The sequence below is a fragment of the Struthio camelus genome, chromosome 16 (assembly GCF_040807025.1).
Source record: "Struthio camelus isolate bStrCam1 chromosome 16, bStrCam1.hap1, whole genome shotgun sequence".
Lineage (NCBI taxonomy): Eukaryota > Metazoa > Chordata > Aves > Struthioniformes > Struthionidae > Struthio > Struthio camelus.
Genome location: NC_090957.1, coordinates 13,619,504 through 13,638,730, shown reverse-complemented (window position 1 = coordinate 13,638,730; position 19,227 = coordinate 13,619,504). Strand labels below are relative to the sequence as shown.

General features: G+C 40.7%; 1 protein-coding gene across 1 annotated transcript; it reads left to right on the top strand.

Annotated features, from left to right (window-relative positions):
* The first annotated feature begins 12,427 nt into the window (after positions 1–12,427).
* IFT22 (intraflagellar transport 22) lies at positions 12,428–17,291 on the top strand. The gene is made up of 5 exons (XM_068910272.1): positions 12,428–12,716; positions 13,027–13,106; positions 13,228–13,317; positions 14,454–14,656; positions 16,189–17,291. Exons 1-5 carry the CDS (start codon positions 12,678–12,680, stop codon positions 16,335–16,337), a joined length of 561 nt encoding a protein of 186 aa, XP_068766373.1. The 5' UTR covers positions 12,428–12,677; the 3' UTR covers positions 16,338–17,291.
* The last annotated feature ends 1,936 nt before the right edge of the window (positions 17,292–19,227 follow it).

Here is a 19,227-nt window from a genome sequence, read left to right as displayed (position 1 = left end):
TCCTAACAGTTTTTCAAAAGTATGTTGATAAATTGGAAACACAGTGATGGAGGTAACAAGGACAGCCAACAAAAACATAACTCATTCAATTTATCAGAAGGACTTTGAGAAAAGAACCCTTGAAATCTGAACAGCCCTATTCTTAAAAAACAGACATACTACATTACGAAAGATACGCTTTTTATGCATGTATATGAGCCTGTTAATTAAAGATTTGCCTAGGCAACTGGGGCTAAACAAACTATTTGGAAGGATTTCACCAACTTGGTTCCAGTTGGGAGAGGCAAGTTTGCATACTGGAAAGCCACAATGCATGGAAGCACAGGGGTAAAACGGCAAGGAGGCCAGAAGAGGCCAGGTTTTCAATTTACCAGTTGGATTGGCCTTATTTTAACTATAATGAAAGAGCAGGTCCATTATGTCAGACAACTAATCCATCGGATATGTATGAGCACTGGGGGTTTCACATGCTCTGGAGTGTTTTTTCAGCCTCTTGGTCTGTGGGACATACCTGTGACACACGACATCAGAAAGTGTTCTCTGATACAACTATAATTTCTTTAAACATATACACTGCACGCAAGTCAGCCAACAAATGAAACGGGGAGAAAACAAAGACAATAAAAAGAACATTGAAAGTTTAGTCTGTTTTTTGTTTGATTGTAAAGGAAAAGCAGTGAAGTAATTCAGCAAAAGATGGGCTTGTTTTCTCAAAGGTCTTCAGTTTGAAAGGTGACTCAGAAGGTAGCCTTGCCGTACCTGAGGCTGCCTTTTCAGGCTCTCCCTTCATACAGCAGGCAAGTCTGGTCCTGAGGGCTGCTTCACAGTCACTTTTAGCTAAAGAACTGTTATTTCAGATGCATTAACACATAGTATGCTCCCATACCCGGCTGTAACAGGAGAGCCCAGCTCTAGAATCAGAGGCCATCTCCCAACCACTCAGCATCACTCACAGTATTACAAAAGTTAGTAGTTATCAGAAGAGTCAGAATATTGCTAGAGAAAATGAAAATCATTGCAAATGAGTTTTAATTGGCCTGCCCCTTGAATTCTGTGAGTGCATTTTTCATGTGGATACTAAGAAGAGACCAAAGTAATAACAGCTTTGCTCTGTTTGATAAAATTCTGTGGAGCTTTAGAACTATGAAGTGTCCTTTTGAAGTTAGAAGCAATCACTGATAAGACCATCTAAAACCAAAAACGCTCTGGATAAAAGCCTTCCAGCTTCCTAAGGAGCCTACGCTATTTCATCATGACATGACAAAGCAGTCCACTCAAGGAACCTTAGAAAATTAGAAGAGATGGATAATGGCTAGTTACAGTAAGAGCTAAAAATCTCTATTATAAATTAAATTATAAGATTACTAGGATTATTATAACATGTTTAGTAGTGGGGAGTAGAACAAAACTAAACATTTTGGGGTACTGTTTTATTCTTTTTAACTAGAAGGGAGCTAATGTGTTTCTCTGAAGATTTATTGGCTTTGACACGGAATAAATCAATCACAGCTGAACTCGTAATGGAATTGAACTGAAAAAATGTCATGATTACACAAGCAGTTTAGCATATGGTATATATGATATACAGTGATATTGTATGAAGCACAAGAAATGATCCAAAAGTCATAATTTTTGGCAAAATTCATTACCTTAGAGGGAAACTTTGCCTGAGTGAAGCACTTGGGTGGGTATTATAAAGTAACATACTGGGTAAAATAATTCAGATTGAAAGATAATTCAGCAGAGGGAAAGCGGGATGATTTAAGAGATCGGCAAGATAGCGACCACCTTCGGTGGAGTCCTCGGAAAAATCATTTCTATCACCTTTGATGGCAGATGAAGATTCTCTCAGCTGTGCACCCAATGGCGAACTGATCTGCACGTGCACAGTGAGTTTGGCACACCCTTGACTTATCAGACTCACTGAGAATACAATAAAGTGGGGACTCACACTGGTGTGATAAAGCCAATGCACAAATAGCATCAGGTCTATTGCATTCACACCTGCCAGAGCTAAGAGAGACATAGAGAAGTAGCTAAGAAGGACTGCAAGAATTATTTAATCCCTCTTCTTAGGATCTATTACACATAGATTACTCCAGGCACAAGTGTGTCTACCTTGTTGTGAAAGACCTCCAGAGACAGAAACTCCCCATGCTCCTCTGACAACATTATTCCAATGCTTTGCTATCTGTACTGACAGTTTTCCTTAACATCCAACCTCAGTCTGTTTTGCTGAAATTTAAGCTCTTGATGTCTTACTTTCCCCATTATGGATACAGAAAATGATTGCTTCTCTCTTTCAACAGACTCTCCAGCCCTCAGAGTACTGTAAGAATGTTTTAAAATTTCTGCTTAGCTTCTAGAAGCAAAACAATCCCAATTTCTTCAGACCTCCTCTGTAGGTCATACCTTACAGACTTCTGATCCTTACTGTTTTTCTCCTCTGGCCTCTCCAATTGGTCTACATCTTTCTGAGAGCACAACACCCGTCACCTATACTCCTATGCAAAAGCTTTCTCTGCACAGCCTTGCCAGGGATCTGCCTTTCTGGCATCTGTACATCATTGTTAAGGCATGTTTAGTTTGTGATCATCTACCTTCTTCTGCAAAACCGCTCGTTTGTCTAATTTTTCCCCATCCTATATTTGCATAGTTAAAATTACTCCTGCCAAAGTGTAGTGCCTTGCAGTTGTCCTTAATGAGTTTCACCTTATTTTATTCAGATTGTATCACCAATTTGTCAAGACCATTTGAAATTTTAATCCTGCCTTCCAGTGTTCTTGCACTCTGTCCCAGCTTTGCCTCATCTGCAGATTTAATAAGCATTCTCTCTCTCCCATCACTGAGGTCATTAATGAAAACATTGGGAGGTCTGTCTCCATTCCCCTATCCTCAAACTGTGTTCCTGATCATTAACTGTTCAGTAAATTATTCAGTCACCGACAGCTGACTGCTTGCTTGATGCTGTACAGGACATAAACATTGAACTTACAAACTTCCAAGACATAGACAACCTTGAACGTCTGCAAGGAAACAAAGCGCAGAGGAAGGAGCTACCACATATTAGGCTGCAATTCTCAATAGAGTCACAGAGAGCAGGACAACCAAATTCAGTGGTATCTGGATGCTTAGCTGCTTTGTAAATCTAGCTTGAGGACTGGACTCTCTCTGAATCTCAGAGAAGTAGGGACTTTCATGACTGAACTATGAGGAGTGGACAAGTCTCAGTTTTGGACTCTGGCCCTGAAATTGTCCTGCTTAATTTCCCCCCGGATCCATCCTGCCCGACTTGAGCACCTCAATGTGAATGGTAGCCTGAATTCCCTTTTTTCATCTTGCAAGTCACGTAACAGGGAGTGAGGTCATCCCCTTCCTGACAAAGGAAGTAAAGGCACACAGAACAGGTAAGAAAGGCTATCTGGAGAGAGATACCCTCTTCCCAGCTCCTGTACATCCCCAGAGGTTGTTCCCAAAACCCTACGCCTGCCCTGTGGAGCCAAGGATTAGAAGAGGAATCGATATATGCTCCATCCGTATTTTTGCAGCTTTTATTGATTTTCAGATCTCCTAGGAAATTTCTCTGGGACCCAGGACAATAAGGCCTAACCTTCTTTTCTTAGCTGGCTTTCACAGGCCCCCTAGAAGTTGGCTATGGTCCTTCAGAAGTTTGTGGGTTGCAAGCTGAAAATCACTGCACTGTAGCCATTGGATGGGGAACACCCCCTCCACAGCATGATTCCGCCCTGCTAAGATCTGAAATGGCCTCAGACATTTCCATCTTAGGTATCTGCCTGCAGTTAAAGTGGATTAATTTGGGCATACACACTTCCCCTCTTCCCTCCTCCACCTTATTCCCAAATACCTTACCTGCTAGCCAGCTCTCCTCACGCTGCAAATTTCCTGTCAGTCGGTGCTCTCCTGTTCTAGAGTCCCTCTTCAGCTGCATTGAAAAATCTCTCTTCCACCTTATCACCCAGGTTGTAGGACCTTCTGTTTCCCCCTGCAGGTGTTTCCCAGAGCTTGTTCAAGCACGGCTTTTGGCATCTCTGTGTGTTACTGGTAAATATAACCAGCCACAATCTGAATATCCTATCCATGTTTTCCTTACTATCTTCATCTCAGTTTGCTCTAAAGCGCTGTGCTTCTAGATTCACAGGACCCCAGTGGTAACTGCCATTATATATTTCTTGAAGTCTTCATATGAGCCTCTGCTTTATCTGCCCCCACTCCTTTCCTTTGATCTTATTTTTAAAATTGTCTCCTTGTTTCCATAATTTTGTGACTTTCAATGTGTTTAATCCTCTTCATCATTTTAAAATCATTGACTGAATCACAGCAAGATCTCTTTTTAAAACAAGAATATGCTAAAGCTCTTTCGAGCTGAAAGACATGCTATTGTTCTCATTCTCTTTGCTTTACCCCTTTCAGGACAATTATATCCTTCTTAGACACAGTAACCAGTACTGAAAAGAGTGCTCTGAACAAGAGCTCACCTGTGCCTTTTGTAATAACAATATATCTTTCAATATATACTCTGTTCCTACGGTAATGCAACCCAAGATCCTGTTCAGTTGTTGGGGAGGGGTGGTTTCTACAGCTATGTGTTATGCTGAGAGCTCTGGAAATTATTTAAAGAGAATATTCTCCAGATGTATCAATTTACTTTTATGAATATTTTGCTCCATTTATACTAAAGGAAGCAATCATTTAAGCAAAACCCAATACTGTTCAGTGGCACTGTCTTGCTCTTCAGCTGTCTCTCTACCTAACTTCTTTCTCTTGAATCTTACAGATTCCTTCATGGAAGCAATAAAAAAAGCAACTAAGGTGCTAAACATTAAAGAATCATTGTAGGCATTAAGGGCTAACACCACTGCAATGCAATTGGAGACAAGTATTTCTTGGCTATGCATATGCATTCTACTGCTCGCTAAGGTGTTGGCAGTTCTCTGCGCTGCCACTAATGGATACTCCACTCAGCGGGCCTGGTATACTCAATCCAAACACCTTCTTGAACTGGCTGCATCTAGATTTCCCTCCTCTCCTCACTTTCCATTTCTAAATGGACCAAAATACGGAACGGCATAGAACACAGATCTCTTTTTTGCTACAAAAAATATTTTTTCTCTCTCTCTGTTTTCACTCTGCCTAGAGGAGACCTACAGATGCAAAACCAATCCTCAAAGAATCCACTAGGATTACACTGGTTCTCATTCCCTCGTGCTCCTGGATTTCAGTCCAAAAGTGACAGATGGGCTGTCAGTCTACAAACAAAAAGAATCTGGTTCAATTCTCTGACCTACTAGAGCCATCATACAATCTCTCAGTGCCTCACTTTACAAAATAGGGTTTAGTGCTTTGTCACATATCTTGGGTGTTGGAAGGATAAAAGGAAAAAAAACCTCATATATATAGAATGGAATAAAAAAGGATATAGTATAAATAGGAAAAATAATTAAAGGAGAGGGGAAAAAAAAAAGAAGCAAGATGAGACCTAATCTAAAGAGATGGATAAATTGCTCTTTTCTTGGCAGAAAGGAAATGATAAAGTCTGTAAAACACTATGAAACATTTAAGCTGATTGTTGCCCAAAGAAAGGAGTAAAAGGTTTTGACCAGGCTAAGGAGATTGTTGGTATGTGATGGAATGGTAGGACAAGACTAACAGCCTGGAAAGAAGTGGCTCACAGTAAATCTTTTTTTGGCTCAGTTCACGTCTTGAGTATTTAACTCTAAGATTGTTGTGAAAAACCCAGTGCAGTGCCCCACTGTGGGGTGATGCACTATTCTGCATTGAAAACAGGTGTTCAGCTGGCTGGCTTTCTAGCAGAGCACAGTAGATTTGTCCCAGATTTTCTGTACATGATCTCTAGGTAATACTTGCCTTTTTCAGATGTTTCAAGAAAATTGGATAATTATTTTCCATGTTCTGAGCCGCCCCTGAACTGACTAACAATGCATTTGCAGAGCTGAGCTGTAGGTCAGGTGGAAAGGGAGTCTGGCCAGCTTACAGAGGAGGTGAGTAGGCTTTGGAAAAGGCAGTTTTGCAATTCTGGAGCATCTTGGAGAACAAGCGTAGCTTGTAACATATTCCCTGGCACACCACAGCTGTACTAGCAACGTACTGAGGTACAGTCTTTGGCTGGGGGAAAGGAGGGCAAACGTTCTTGATAACCCAACTGCTCATTTCCTTACTTTTGAAGCAATGACACTCTCCTCTGTGTTTATGCATTTTAAATGGCTCTGAGATACAGCTTCTTTGAAAGGTCCTATATAATCAATCTCCGTTGTTCTGTATACATTTCCAGAAGATAACAGCTTCATTAAAATATGGTGTGCTGTTAACAGCAGTAAATATATATCCTTCAACCTTAAAATGTAATGCAATTAAATAAGAAATATGAACCTAAGGAGGTTAAGTGCAATCTACCACTGACATTTACATTTGATTTGAATTAAAAAACACACATATAGGGAAATAAAGGGCCTCCATACATACTTGGATAACAGGAAATCCCCTGGATGTAAAAATAGTGAATTTAAGAATGGAGAATATAAAGGTCTAGTTCAAATTAAAGATTTTATAACTGAGGACTCCATTAAATCTTTGAAAGCTTACAGTAAAGAGTTTGGAATGCTTCCAGTTCAATTCTTTATGTTCTCACAAGTGACAGATTATACTTCTGAACCTATAAGGAGAAAGAAAGAATGAGTGATTATATTAATCCATCCAAATCTGGAGCTTGCTAATTAAGATGAAAACTATAAAAATCTGAGTTTAGGTGAAGCGCAGTATTATTATAACCCAGCTCTGGACAACAGCACCAGCCAAGCCAAAAGTAAAAGACTAAAGATTTCAATTGCTGAAGAACAATAAAATAATGAACTACTTAACATGATATGAGCAACAATCTGTACTAAACATGAACTTTTTTATAGTCCTCAAGTGTAGTCCTCTTTTTGCATTTCCAAGACATTCCATACAGTGGTTTAAAATACAGAGTACTAAATGCTTCTCCAAGCTCTACCGATACCCACAGAAATTCAAGAACCTTAAAGTGCAGCAAGTCCTCAGTGGCAGGCCATATTCATATCAAAGAGACAGCCTCACAGATATGTGTATTTGTAACAGTAAGATATTAAGGAGGACTTTCTGAATGAGGAGTTTGCAAGTGAGTCAACAACTGGGAAACTAATATGCTATCTCGCTCAGGTTTGAAAGGGCAGTGAGGTAAAATTGTCAAGAATACAGGTTTTAGGTTGCGGGTGTAGAGTTAAGCATTCATCTGTGTATCCAGGTACCTAAGCAAAGGAGTAAGGATTTGAGATCTTGTTTCAGACTCCTCAAAACGTACTAACTACTGGTATAAATCTACTGTCTCTAATGGCATGCCACCAAGGGCTAATTGAAGTGTTAATGAAAATGAATGTGAGCTATCTGAAAAGAGAGCTGATTTGGCCCAGGACTTTAGCAGAAACATAATACCTGGAAGGACTGCAGGGTTAAGAAATTTCCATGTTTGGCCATAAACTCCAAAGTGATACAAAGTCAAATCAGAGATTGAAAACAAGAGAAAACAAAATCTTCCTGTCAGCAGGATCTCTTCTCCTTTAGGACAACACGCCTGTCCCTCTAAAGTCTATACACACTTTTTTTCTTTGCTTTCTACAAAATCATTGAGGATCTAGCCTTGAGTGAATAAATAGACCAGACAATAAATTCAGGCTCTTTCCAGGCCAATAGGGGAGGCAAATGCCGCAGCTGTCAGTAAGAAACAAAATTTACTTTGAAATATTTTATTCAAAACAAAAAGCATACGGGTCTAATAGAAAAGGTTCCGTAAGCCTTGTGAATCACAAACACAGTTCTCCCTTATTTGCCTTGTTCCATACAGCTAGCACCTTCTACTCTACCACCTACCAAACAGTTGGTAACCACTCAAGCAAAAAAATTTTGAGCTCAGCCCAACAAGGCTACTGTGCCATCTTCTGAGAGCAAAGGGTCCCCCACATATCCCAGCAGTTCACAATATTTCTCATTTCTCACCATAGGCTCTAATTCTCTTTGACTGCTCTCTCAAACAGGTATTGAGAACAACTAGTTTAAGAGGTGTGACGAACGGTGTGATTATATGGCCACTTTGATTCAGCACACATCTATACAAGGGCTGAAAGAAACGGCCCCATCCTTGTCTCACTTGGCCAAGTCTCCACTGATCCCCACCGGCTTCTTTCTGTTCACACTAGTTTTTTGTGCAGCCATGCAGTGAGCAGAATCAGAGAGTTGATCCAGCTGAAAACGATCTCCTATTTTCCGAGGGGTCAGACGAATTTTCAGCTGGATCAGTTCCCTCTAAACAGGCAATTAGAAAGGGGCTGGATTGAGAGCTGAGGACCTGGATGGAGACAATACTGCTTCTCTGAGTGGACAGTGAAAGGAGTTTATGCCAGGTGTAAACGACCATGTATCCAGAATGTAAATGAAAAGTCTAGGCTCTGTCAACAGGCAAGGAAGACTCTTTCAAATAGATTCTTTGAAAGGGCAATTCAGAATACCTAAGCCAGGAGCTTAAAATTAGACAGCACGAATATGACAAGACCATAATGTCCCAGTAAGGTAATTCCCACAAAGAGCTGAGGTTCTATTTATAAATGCCAATGATCTGGGCTTTAGCAGAAATACTTTTGCTTAATGCTTTTTTCCATGGAAAATTTGAAACTTTCCCCACCTAGGGGGAGAGAAGACCCTCTGAAGGGCTCTCCTGCTAACACAATAAACATCTGTGGGTTCTTTCCTTTCAAATGCTATTTTTCTAGGGGGTCCCTCTCTGATGAATTAGCAGTCCCAGTAGACCATGGCAAACAATCCTGCATACCACATCTTAAGAAATGGTACTTCTTGGAACAGATCAGGTTGATCTGTCTTAACACAGGCAAGTTAACACCGCATTATCAAATGCACTGAGGTCACCAACCTCCATCAGATGATCTGCTTGATCCTTTTCAGAAAGGAAGAAAAAAAAAAAAAAGGCAAGCCTGGATTCCACACCGAAATCTGAGCGCTCCAAGCTGGGAGCAGTAGGCCCAGCCATTCACAGCCCACCCACCTACAGATCAAGATGGACTGGAACACCCTCCTCCATGAGTCAGAAAGAGAAGTGGGTGGGGAGGTGGGAGGAAGAGTTTCATATTTCATCTACCACTTTTAATAGAAAACAGAACATGGTGGGGGATTGAGAGGAAAATGGCAAATCCCTAGAGATCCTAAGTGTTGGCCTCTCAAGTCAAAACTGCCAATCACACCATGTCCCCAGCAGCACAGACGTCTCGCAGGGAGGGAACAAAAGGAGGACTGGTACATTTAGCCACTAGGTGTTACTGTTGCTCCACAGAATGTGATCAGAGCAATCACTTTAGAACAAGCGAAATGACATCCATCAGAGGCATCAGCTGCAGCCTTAGCTTTGAATTTGAACAGTGGGATCTAAACCCTACCTCCAGATTCATGTATTGTTACTCAGTAAAATCAGAGAATTTTGGCATGTTGTCTTGTAGGTTTAGTGGAGGTAGACTGCTGCTCCTTGTGTTTCGTTTCTAAAGCACAGCAGTAAACATAGCCATTCAAATTCATCCTTTGGGCAATTCCATTGACTTTGAAGAAGGCACAAGGGGAGAATTGGGTCCTTTAAGGCTTTGATGAGTTCATATCCATCAGTCAAAAATACTTTGGCCACTGGTTTGTCTGCCTCTGGACTGAAACCTGGAGGCATCTTCATTAATTCTCTGCTGCCAGCCAAGTTGGTGCAAGTCATTTAACCCTTCCCTGCTTTTACTTCTCCATTCATAAAATGGAAATAAAGATCCTGATCTCCTTTGGAAAGGACTTTTGAGACCATGGATCAGAACTGGGCATTATTCCTCTTAAAGTTGTCCTTGATGATCTGAACCAAGCAAAAGGTTTTGCATGAGTTTTTCCTACTGTCTCCTGAATAGGTTTGCTGAGAAAGACTGTGAACTGACTGCATACACTTCCTGGGCAGCCATTTTTAAGTGAAAAACGCTCATAATAAAGAGCAGCCCTCCACTGCATCACTCTCAATGCACCTCAGTGTCCTGCTGAGTTTGTTCCTCTTTCACAGCTCTACCAAAACTTTATCTACAGGACAGCCATACTTCATCCAGCCCTTTATCAATCTACCTACTGTTTACCTACTTAATCTCAAACCTTAGACAAATATCCCTGTCCTGAGCTTCTCAAGTAAAAAGTTTCACATTTACACCAATATTGGTTTTCTCCTTATTATTTAATAACAGGCTTCAGTGCATGGAAATAGGCGTTTCTTCCTTTCAATCCTGGTATTCTACGCCTGGCCCCTAAATGAACCAAAACAGATAAGCAGAGGATGTAATGCAGGTGACCTGAATGTACCTTCTAGAAGGCTGTTCCTGCACACACACAATAAATGTCATGCAACCCACAATACGCAGATAGAGTGTTCAGTCACATGGTATGTCTTTGCATGTGGCTGTATTTCCGACCAATGCATTATTTGCACACATAACTTCATTTGACTGCTCTAAGGCATGTTTTCCAAAGTTTGGAAACATTGCTACAGTACATTAGACAAAGTATCAGCACTGAGCCTCAAAATCATGTGAAGCAACCCAAAAAAATCTTTCATAGGAAAATTTTTATATGCCACACTAAGCAAAGTATAATGTAAACTTAAAATACTGTTCTCCAAAAGACTGAATAAGTTGTAAGTACAAAGTATCCTCTGAAAGGTGACTGGCACTATATCTTACTGTTGCATCCAGTAAAACCTGTGGGCCTCTAACTTGGAGACAAAGTCCTTTTATCTGTAATTCAGGCAACAGCATCACATGTTTTGGTATATCCATGTGTCTTGGTTTGAGTTCTCAGAGACACTTCAACAGTGAAGAATAGTTTTCTTGAAATATTATTGACAGACTGAAATTGCTTTTGGCTTTTCAAGGGAGGAGGATCTGCCCACAGAGAATCATCCGGAGATGATCATTTTTGTTTGCTACCAAAACAGAATGGTTGAAAAACAGCTGTTGAACAAATGCAAGACTTATTGACCACTACCAGTACAGTCTGGAAGTAGTTCACTACTGCTGAAGTTTTCTCCCTGCTGCGGGCTAGCAGAGTGAATAAGTGAAACAAAAGAGCCTTGCTGATTTCTAAGTACATACTCTCAGTAAACAACATACCAGCACCCATCATAACTTTACTCATACACCTAAGAGAGATGCTGTAAACATCAAACGTACTTGACTTAAGGTGATGTTTTCAGAGACACCTACGTGGCTTGGCAGCTTAATTCTCACTTGCTAAAGTGACTTAAACTCCTAAATCACAAGGGTAAGTCTGAAAACTTCAGTCTTAGTCCGTTGTGCTCTCCTTACTCTTCAGTGGCTAATATAAACACACAAAGACCCTATCTGACACTTCATCTCAAAATTAATCCTAATTGCTTTCTGGGCAGCTGCACAAACAGCCAGTTTTACCCAGTTTCACTGTTACCTCTTGCTCATTTTTTTTCTCTTCTGCACTGCTATCCACAATAGGGCCCTTTATACCACATTTCTCTTCCTGTGCTTGTGGAGGTGGCAACTAAATAACATATGCCAACTAATAAGAGGGAGATTGTCCTAGTTTCTTCTCTCTGGGTCACCCTTTCTGTCTTTTCTCCAGAAGTCAGTAGATCTGAAATGTGGAAAACAATACAGCAGCAGAAAGAACTCACAACAACTTTTCCTATTTCTCTGTGAATCTGCTCTTGAATCACACATGGATCTGCACAAGGAGAAAATACACATCCAGCCTGCTGCAAGAGAAGCAAACCTAACCCTGGATGCAACTAACATTTTTGGCATTATTTTTTCTCTCACCAGGCTGAAAACACAGGATTGCCTGAAGTTTAAAACACTGACCAGCGTGATGCTACATTAAACAGACCTAAACCACCTCTATGTAAGGAGCGAGACAGCGAAAAAGCCTACAGCACGATGGAAAGACTGCACCCCCCCAGCGAGAGCGAAGCAACTCTGGTTCACATTTATTAGTAGTACTAGTAATAAACATTTATACTGTGGGAGTGCCTGAAGGCCCTATTTGAAAGCTTGTCTAAAACTGCTATTGTACCTGGGCACGGAACAGCTCTGAAGCGGCACAGCTGTTTGCCAGATGTGGTTTGGGGTTTTTTCTTTTTTTATTTTTTTTTTTTTACTTAGAAGCTGCAGTTTCAAAAAGCCTGCCGCTTCCCCTAACAAGCCTCAATAAGAAAGTTTTAAGAACTTGCCTCTTCACTGCCCGCTCAGGGAGGATCTGCGGTTAAAACCACACGGCCTGGGGCCGCCCCTCGCGGGGTGGGCCCCGCCCGGCCCGCCCCCCGCAGGGAGGGCCCCCGGGCACCGGCGCAGGCCGCCGGCCAGAACCGGGACGACGACGACGGCAACGGCAGCGGCGGCGAAGCGCCCCTAGACGCGAGCAGCCGAGTGGGCGGGCCCGGGCAAAGCCACCTGGGAGGTGCGCGCGCACCGCCCCCCAGCACGTGACGACAGCGCCGCCGCCGCCAGCCAATCGCAACGCGCCCTTCCTCCCCCTCCCTTTCCGCCGCGTTGCTGGGCGACGCCCGCCGCCGCGGCGCCATGTTGAAGGCGAAGGTGCTGCTGGTGGGGCCCCGCGAGGTGAGCGCCCTCCCCCCCCCCCCCCCCGCGGTCTCTTTCTCCCCCAATCTCTCTGTGGCAGCCGTTACCTCAGCCGCCCTCCTCACGGCCCGCTGCCCCTGCGGCCTTCCTCAGGCCCCTGTGCCTCGAAATAAAGGGTTCCGCTGATAGGGTGTGGGTCTGTGGGAGGGCAGGCAGGTGGCCAGGCCTGCACACACAGGTCCATGGCTAAAGAGCGCAGGGTGCTCGGGTGAGCACCCAGCTCTTGTGTTCGCTGCTGCTTGGGCACATGAAATTCCTAATGGATGTCTTTTGTTCCCGTTTCTGCCAGTCTGGAAAATCGGTCTTGGCAAACTTTGTTTCAGAGAGCATCGAAGGGATTGGCAGCTATGTCCCGACGCAAGGTGTAAGGTGAGCAAGACCACGTCATGCTGACTGAAGCAAACCCCTGACAAATGATTGCCCCTCAGAAAGGTCCGCTATCTGGCTGTGGTGTTGTGCAGAATTATCTTACATCCACTCATTTTCACAGGATCCTGGAATATGAGAAGCCAAACTTAAACGGTAGCAGCAAGGGAGCTGGATGTCGATTTGAGCTGTGGGATTGCAGTGGTGATCAAAAGTAAGCCAGCTTCATCATCCCCTTACTTCTTCCAGGCTGCTTAAATCATAATAGTTGTACTTCTACAGAATGTTCATCCTTAACACCTAAAAACAATAATTTTCCTGAGATGAGAATTATTCTCGCCTCTACCTATCACAGTTTTTTATACCTCTCTACTGTAAAACATCTGGTACAAGGTCCTCTCTGCCATGATCCCAGTTGACACTAAATTTTGTTTTTGATGAGTGAATATGATGGTAAAGTCCATAGCTCCTAGAATGAAGATACAGGAGACAGAGAGCTCCGTTCTGTAACTGACTGTGCTAACTGAAAAAGGTTGAAGAATATTTGCTTTCTCTTTCAGTTTGTTTGCTTTGTATGTTGTTCTTTTACAGTGCTTTTAGATTAAGTACTATTTAGGGAGAACAGTGTCTGTATTTGTAATAATCCCAAACTTGACCAGAACTCCACAGCATAAAGGATAAATATATTTACAGTTTTCCTGATTGTGGTTAGAGGCAGAGGGTGACTTGGTTTATGGGGCAGTGAGGAATAGACAGTATCTAAGAAAGGAAGGAAGACGTGGCTGTAAAAACTAACAAATATTGTTGAAGAGGATTCAAGAACTAGCGAATTTTATTCTCTTTCTAGAAAATTAATTAAACTGAATGACTCTAGGTTTTATTCCTTTTGAAAGTGACAGGACGTGGGAGGAATCTGGGAGAAGGACTATGTGCTAGAGAGTTAGATGATTTGTGACCCAGTTCCATAAGTTACTCTTCTTGAGAGAACCTGCCTTTATCCCGTTGAGGTTATTATGTGAGTGGACTTCAAACAATGTATGTATCTGGTTGAGACCTTAATTTCCAGAGCATACAATTGAGAACTGCAAAGATCTGTTTTTAAGGAAAGTGTTTAAATAGGCACTTGACCAAATATTACATTGTCGCCAAATCATGGGACCAACTAATATAATAGATAAGCCAAAACATTTGGAATATGATAGATCACTAGTAAGATTACTAATTTTATATATGGAAAAAGTACTGAAATGTGTTTTTGAGGTGGGAAAGTGAAAACTTCTGCAAGTTTGAATGCATGTTCCCATTTTCAAGCTATCAGTCTTACCATTTTCCATGCACCTGTTTTTCAAGGTTTGAAACATGCTGGCCAGCTCTGATGAAGGACTCCCATGGTGTAGTAATTATCTTCAATCCTGAGCTGCCCAGTCACCTGAAAGAAATTGAAATGTGGTACTCCTGCTTTGTGCAACAGCAGCCATTGCTAGATAGTCAGTGTCTTCTAGTCGCACATCACAAGCCAGGCCATGCAGGGGACACAGAAAATCTGTCCTTGGGTAAGGAGATGGAAAACAGAAATTATAACTTACAGGTTTTTTTTTTTTTTTCCATTGATATCTTTATCTTTAAAGTTGGTGATATCTTATAACTTGCATTTTTCATTTAAATTTGTCAATCTAAGAATGTTAAGAGTGCTTTGCAAAAACAAAAAGATTAAATCTCAAAAGTCATCTAGAAGGTGAGCAATATTCCTGTTTTACAAAAGGGAAAGTAAAGACATGTCTTTCTCTTAAAATCATTATAGGCACCTTTTTATATGCTGCCCAATTATTTGTGGATATTCTTATAAATAAGAATAAATTGTTTTGTCATATGGGAAGCTGGAGACAAAGTCAATTTGATGCTACCAATCTTATGTTGGGTTTACACTGCTGTAAATGATTTCCGTAGTATTGGTCAGGCTAACTTTATCATAAAGTCAGAATCAATATCCAGCCTTTCTGACAGAGGTATACGGTCTACTGAAAGACCTCCTTTTTACTGGGCTTTGTTAGAAGCTTTCTAGAAATGATCAACACAAAGAAGCTTTAAGCAGAGACAGATCACGTGTATTGCAGATAATAAAAAAGGTGTCCCAGATCTCACTGTATTTTCTTGTGCAAGAACTACAAAGCAGTTTTGAGAAATGTGCGTCTAAAAGAAATACAGAAACACCAGATTAGGAAAATTAGGAGAATCACTCCTGTGTAACAGCAATGAAATTTCTACTGAACAGTCCTATTAATGCTAATTATCTAAGAAGAACGAAAGGTTTCTTATAAATAACCAACTTCCTCCTTCATAGTCACAGCAGAATTCATTATTGGCATGAAAAAGCAAGCCAGCTTCATAGTCAAGCAGAGAACCTCACTTCCCAGACTCCCAGTTCTCTCCATTGAATCACCCATTTCACTGCAAGGAGAGTTAATCAAATGTACCAAAGTTTGTCTGTAACAGTGACCCTTTTGTTTATCACAATAGCCTATAATGAAAAGAGTTCAAACATATATTTTATATAACAATAATAAACAGAAGCATAGAACTATTGAGGTTGGAAGGGACCTCCGGAGATCATCTAGTCCAGCTCCCCTGCTCCAAGCAGGGTCAACTACAACATCTCACTGAGGGCCTTGTCCAGTCAGGTTTTGAATATATCCATGGATGGAGACTATTAATATATATTTAATATAACAAAATACTTGCATAATTTTGAAGTGATCAAAGAGAGTCATATCAATTAAATAGTAAAATTTCTATTCAATACTGAATTGTTATATTCTGCCGAACTGAATGTGAGAGCAAAACCAATAGTTTAAGCCTTAATGATCATGTTCAAAGATTTTAATCGAGCAGTGAGTTACATTTTTCTGTAGTGCTAACAAGCTGGGTTGCATTTCTTCTTAATGTGTTCTACATCATCTGGGGTATCAAAAGTGGATACTGATGAATGCCAGCTGACTTCTTCAGCATGAGCTGTCACATGACCTTGAACGTAAATGCTTATTTTCTACAAAAAATATACCTAATTATTTTTTACTTAACTTCAAAGCTTCTCCACTGAACAAACTGAAACTAATACATTCCAACTTAGAAGAAGATCCTGAAGATGTTCGGATGGAATTTGTGAAATACTTTAGAAGCATTATCAACTTACTAAATGAGAACCGGGACAGGGAAGAAATGTCAATTATCTCATAATGTTAAAAGAAATACTGAGCAGGGAAGAGAAAGGATTATTTTCAACTTTATAAGCTGTACTAGCCTGTGAACAGATCTTCAGAAGAATTTGCCAGTCTATAAACACTTCAAAGAAAATAACACACAACTTGTGACTTAACCAGAAGAACCAAGTGCTGACATCAAATGAACTGTGGTGCCAAAGACTTGGCTGCACCTCCAGGAATTTAGGTAACTTTAGTTGCACTGTGGTTTCATTTGGCATCTGAGGCATAGGAAGGTATTGTTTAATATGTTAGTGTGGACCAAAAGATAAGGATATCAGTCATTTCTTCACTTCAGAATCCCGTTTTCTAGAAGTGCTAAGAGAAGAAAGCATGACAGAACCTAAGATTTATGGAGTTCTGTTGAAGCACCTCAGTAAAGTGTTCGTGTTAGCTGCGTTCCTGGAGAAGTTATGCTTTTGGAAGTCGGTAGAAACTGATTGGAATAGGGATCTGCAAAGTAGTTGCAATGTGGAATCCACGTTTTAATGCTCCAAATTCCCCTTATCTTTCTGTTCAGCATCTGAAAAGAATACATTTCATAGCTATTATCTTGACAAGACAGAGTAAAAAATTGCGGTCTTCCTCAGGACTAGGCTTTTCTTCCATTCCAACAAAATAAACTTTTTGGTGACCATGTTTAGCTCTCTCTAGGTGGAAAAGAATCTAAATCTCAGTATAATGCAGCCACTTTGACCTATGCTAGGAGCTCCAATAAAGAAAAAAAAGTGCTGCATTCTCCGAAGGAGGAAAAGCTGTTTCCAAATTTGTATTATTGTTCCCTGTAGCATTGAAACAACTGATTTCATAGATAATTTACTTTCTTATTCGTTTGCTTTGTGCTCATCCCTGCTCTTCTGTGTGTTTTGCTGCAGAAGACATTTTTCTGTAACATTTAATACTAAGGCAATAAAAACACATTTAAAGTGTATCCTTTTTGTTCTCAAATGGAAAGTTAATTAACGTTTTGTGGAACTGTGACTTGCTTGATTTTGTAGTGAAAAAAGTAGTGATAAGTTTGCAGTACGCTTCACACTAATTAGCAAACAAGAAAAGTTTGCAAAGGTTTGTCACAGACCCAAATAGCCAAAGAAATGATGAATGAAAGACAGAAGCACGTATCCATACTGACACTCATTTATTAGAGGAGAATTTTAAGGAGAGAGAGGTTGGGAGCAGGAACTGGAGAAATCCTTGAGAAGCATCCCATTCCACCTTGTACTGCCGCTCAATTTGTGCATTCTTACATCAACAGCTTGTCTGACATGTAGCACTAAATTTTACAAGAGATTTTATTTCATTATATCTTCTGTGCCACCCAGCTGTATTTGAGCTGTAGCTGTTTTACAAGCATATTTGTTAAAAAGAGCCTTGTCCTCTCATCACCTTTGTCTTTCAGTTAACATCCCTTACAGAAAGCATGTTAAAAAACAGGAAATACTTGGTGTATTTTAGTTCAAGACTGCAGAAGAGAAGAGAGTTCCTTGGGTTTTTCATGGATCTAGTTTAAAATCAGTCTGCTGTTTTTCCCATTGTCATAGTTCTTTCATTTCTGATTTGAGTAATGACTAGCTTGCTCTTGTACAAATGTTATCAGTTTCCCAAAATGGCAAGAAAAGGATCTTCAAAAATTTATTCCGTTGTTTACAGAGCTTTCTCATGGCCTTCCCATAAAGTTGAGGTGCATTACAGAGCAATCAGGGCGTTATCCAGGAAACTTCAGTGAGAGTAAAAATCAAGCAGGGTTTGATGCTCTGTCACAAACTGATGTTAACAGTAGCTCAAGTCTTGCCCTGGCCTCCTCAAAATTGCCCACAGGTCTATCTCGGGGCAAAAATTGGCATTCCCTTTCTTTTGTGAATTCAGTCCCCGTCAATAGGATTCATTGTAATGGCCTAATAACGATTGATTGTGTATAGCAGCCCCAAATAAGCTATTTGTATTTTTTGCTTTCAGGAAGGAGATGATTTTTCAAAGTTGTTTTCTTTTCATATGTTACATGAAGACCTTCTACATCATCATGCTCCAGACCAACTAATATGTAGCCTGTCTAACATCTAATGTCTTTGTCTCAGTTGTATTTTGTACCTCCCCAGGTATTTTTCTTTTTGATTATTAAACCCTTTTTACTTAAAACCCAAGCATGCGAGGCAAAAGATTAAAAAAGGTCTTTTAAACAGTTCTTCATTGTAATAGCAGTAGCTACAAATAACACTTCCAAACATGCTGTACCAACCAGCTTCTACTTTGGAGAATTATGATTCTAGTGATATGCTGGTTTGCTCTGGTTGGTAGCAAGCCTGTGGCACACAAATTTGGTACCAATAACCTGCACTGTTCTTTTCTTTTGTGCTTGGTGTGCTTTCAGAATTTGCTGCCTCAGCTTCTTTTCATTGTCTGCTGGCTCATATTCTGCTGTTAAAGCTCCACTCAGTTATGAGATAAAAGGAAAGGGATACTGAAAGAAAAAATCAGTGAGAGGAAGGATCCCATGAAAGAAAAAAGCAAAGTAAGCAATAAGACATGAAACGAAAAAGGTTGGAGGAGAATAGTGGGAGGCTGGCATTTCAAAATCTACATTTTATTTTTAAGACTTTTGAAACAATCAGACTGTATATGATTGCAATCAGAGTCATAGGCAGTTGGAGGCAGTTATTGAAAAAAATCACAGTCTAACTAGAGAACAAGTTTTTTACATGCTGCCTTAGATTATTTTTTCCTTCTTGCCAGCTGTGTGGTGCTGAAGCCAATTTTTAAAATATACTGCCTTAATAAATTCAGTTTTTCCCAACAGCAGCACTGTGATATGACCAGTAAACACTGGTGTGAAACCCACCATATATAATCTTACTTGGAACGTAAACCAG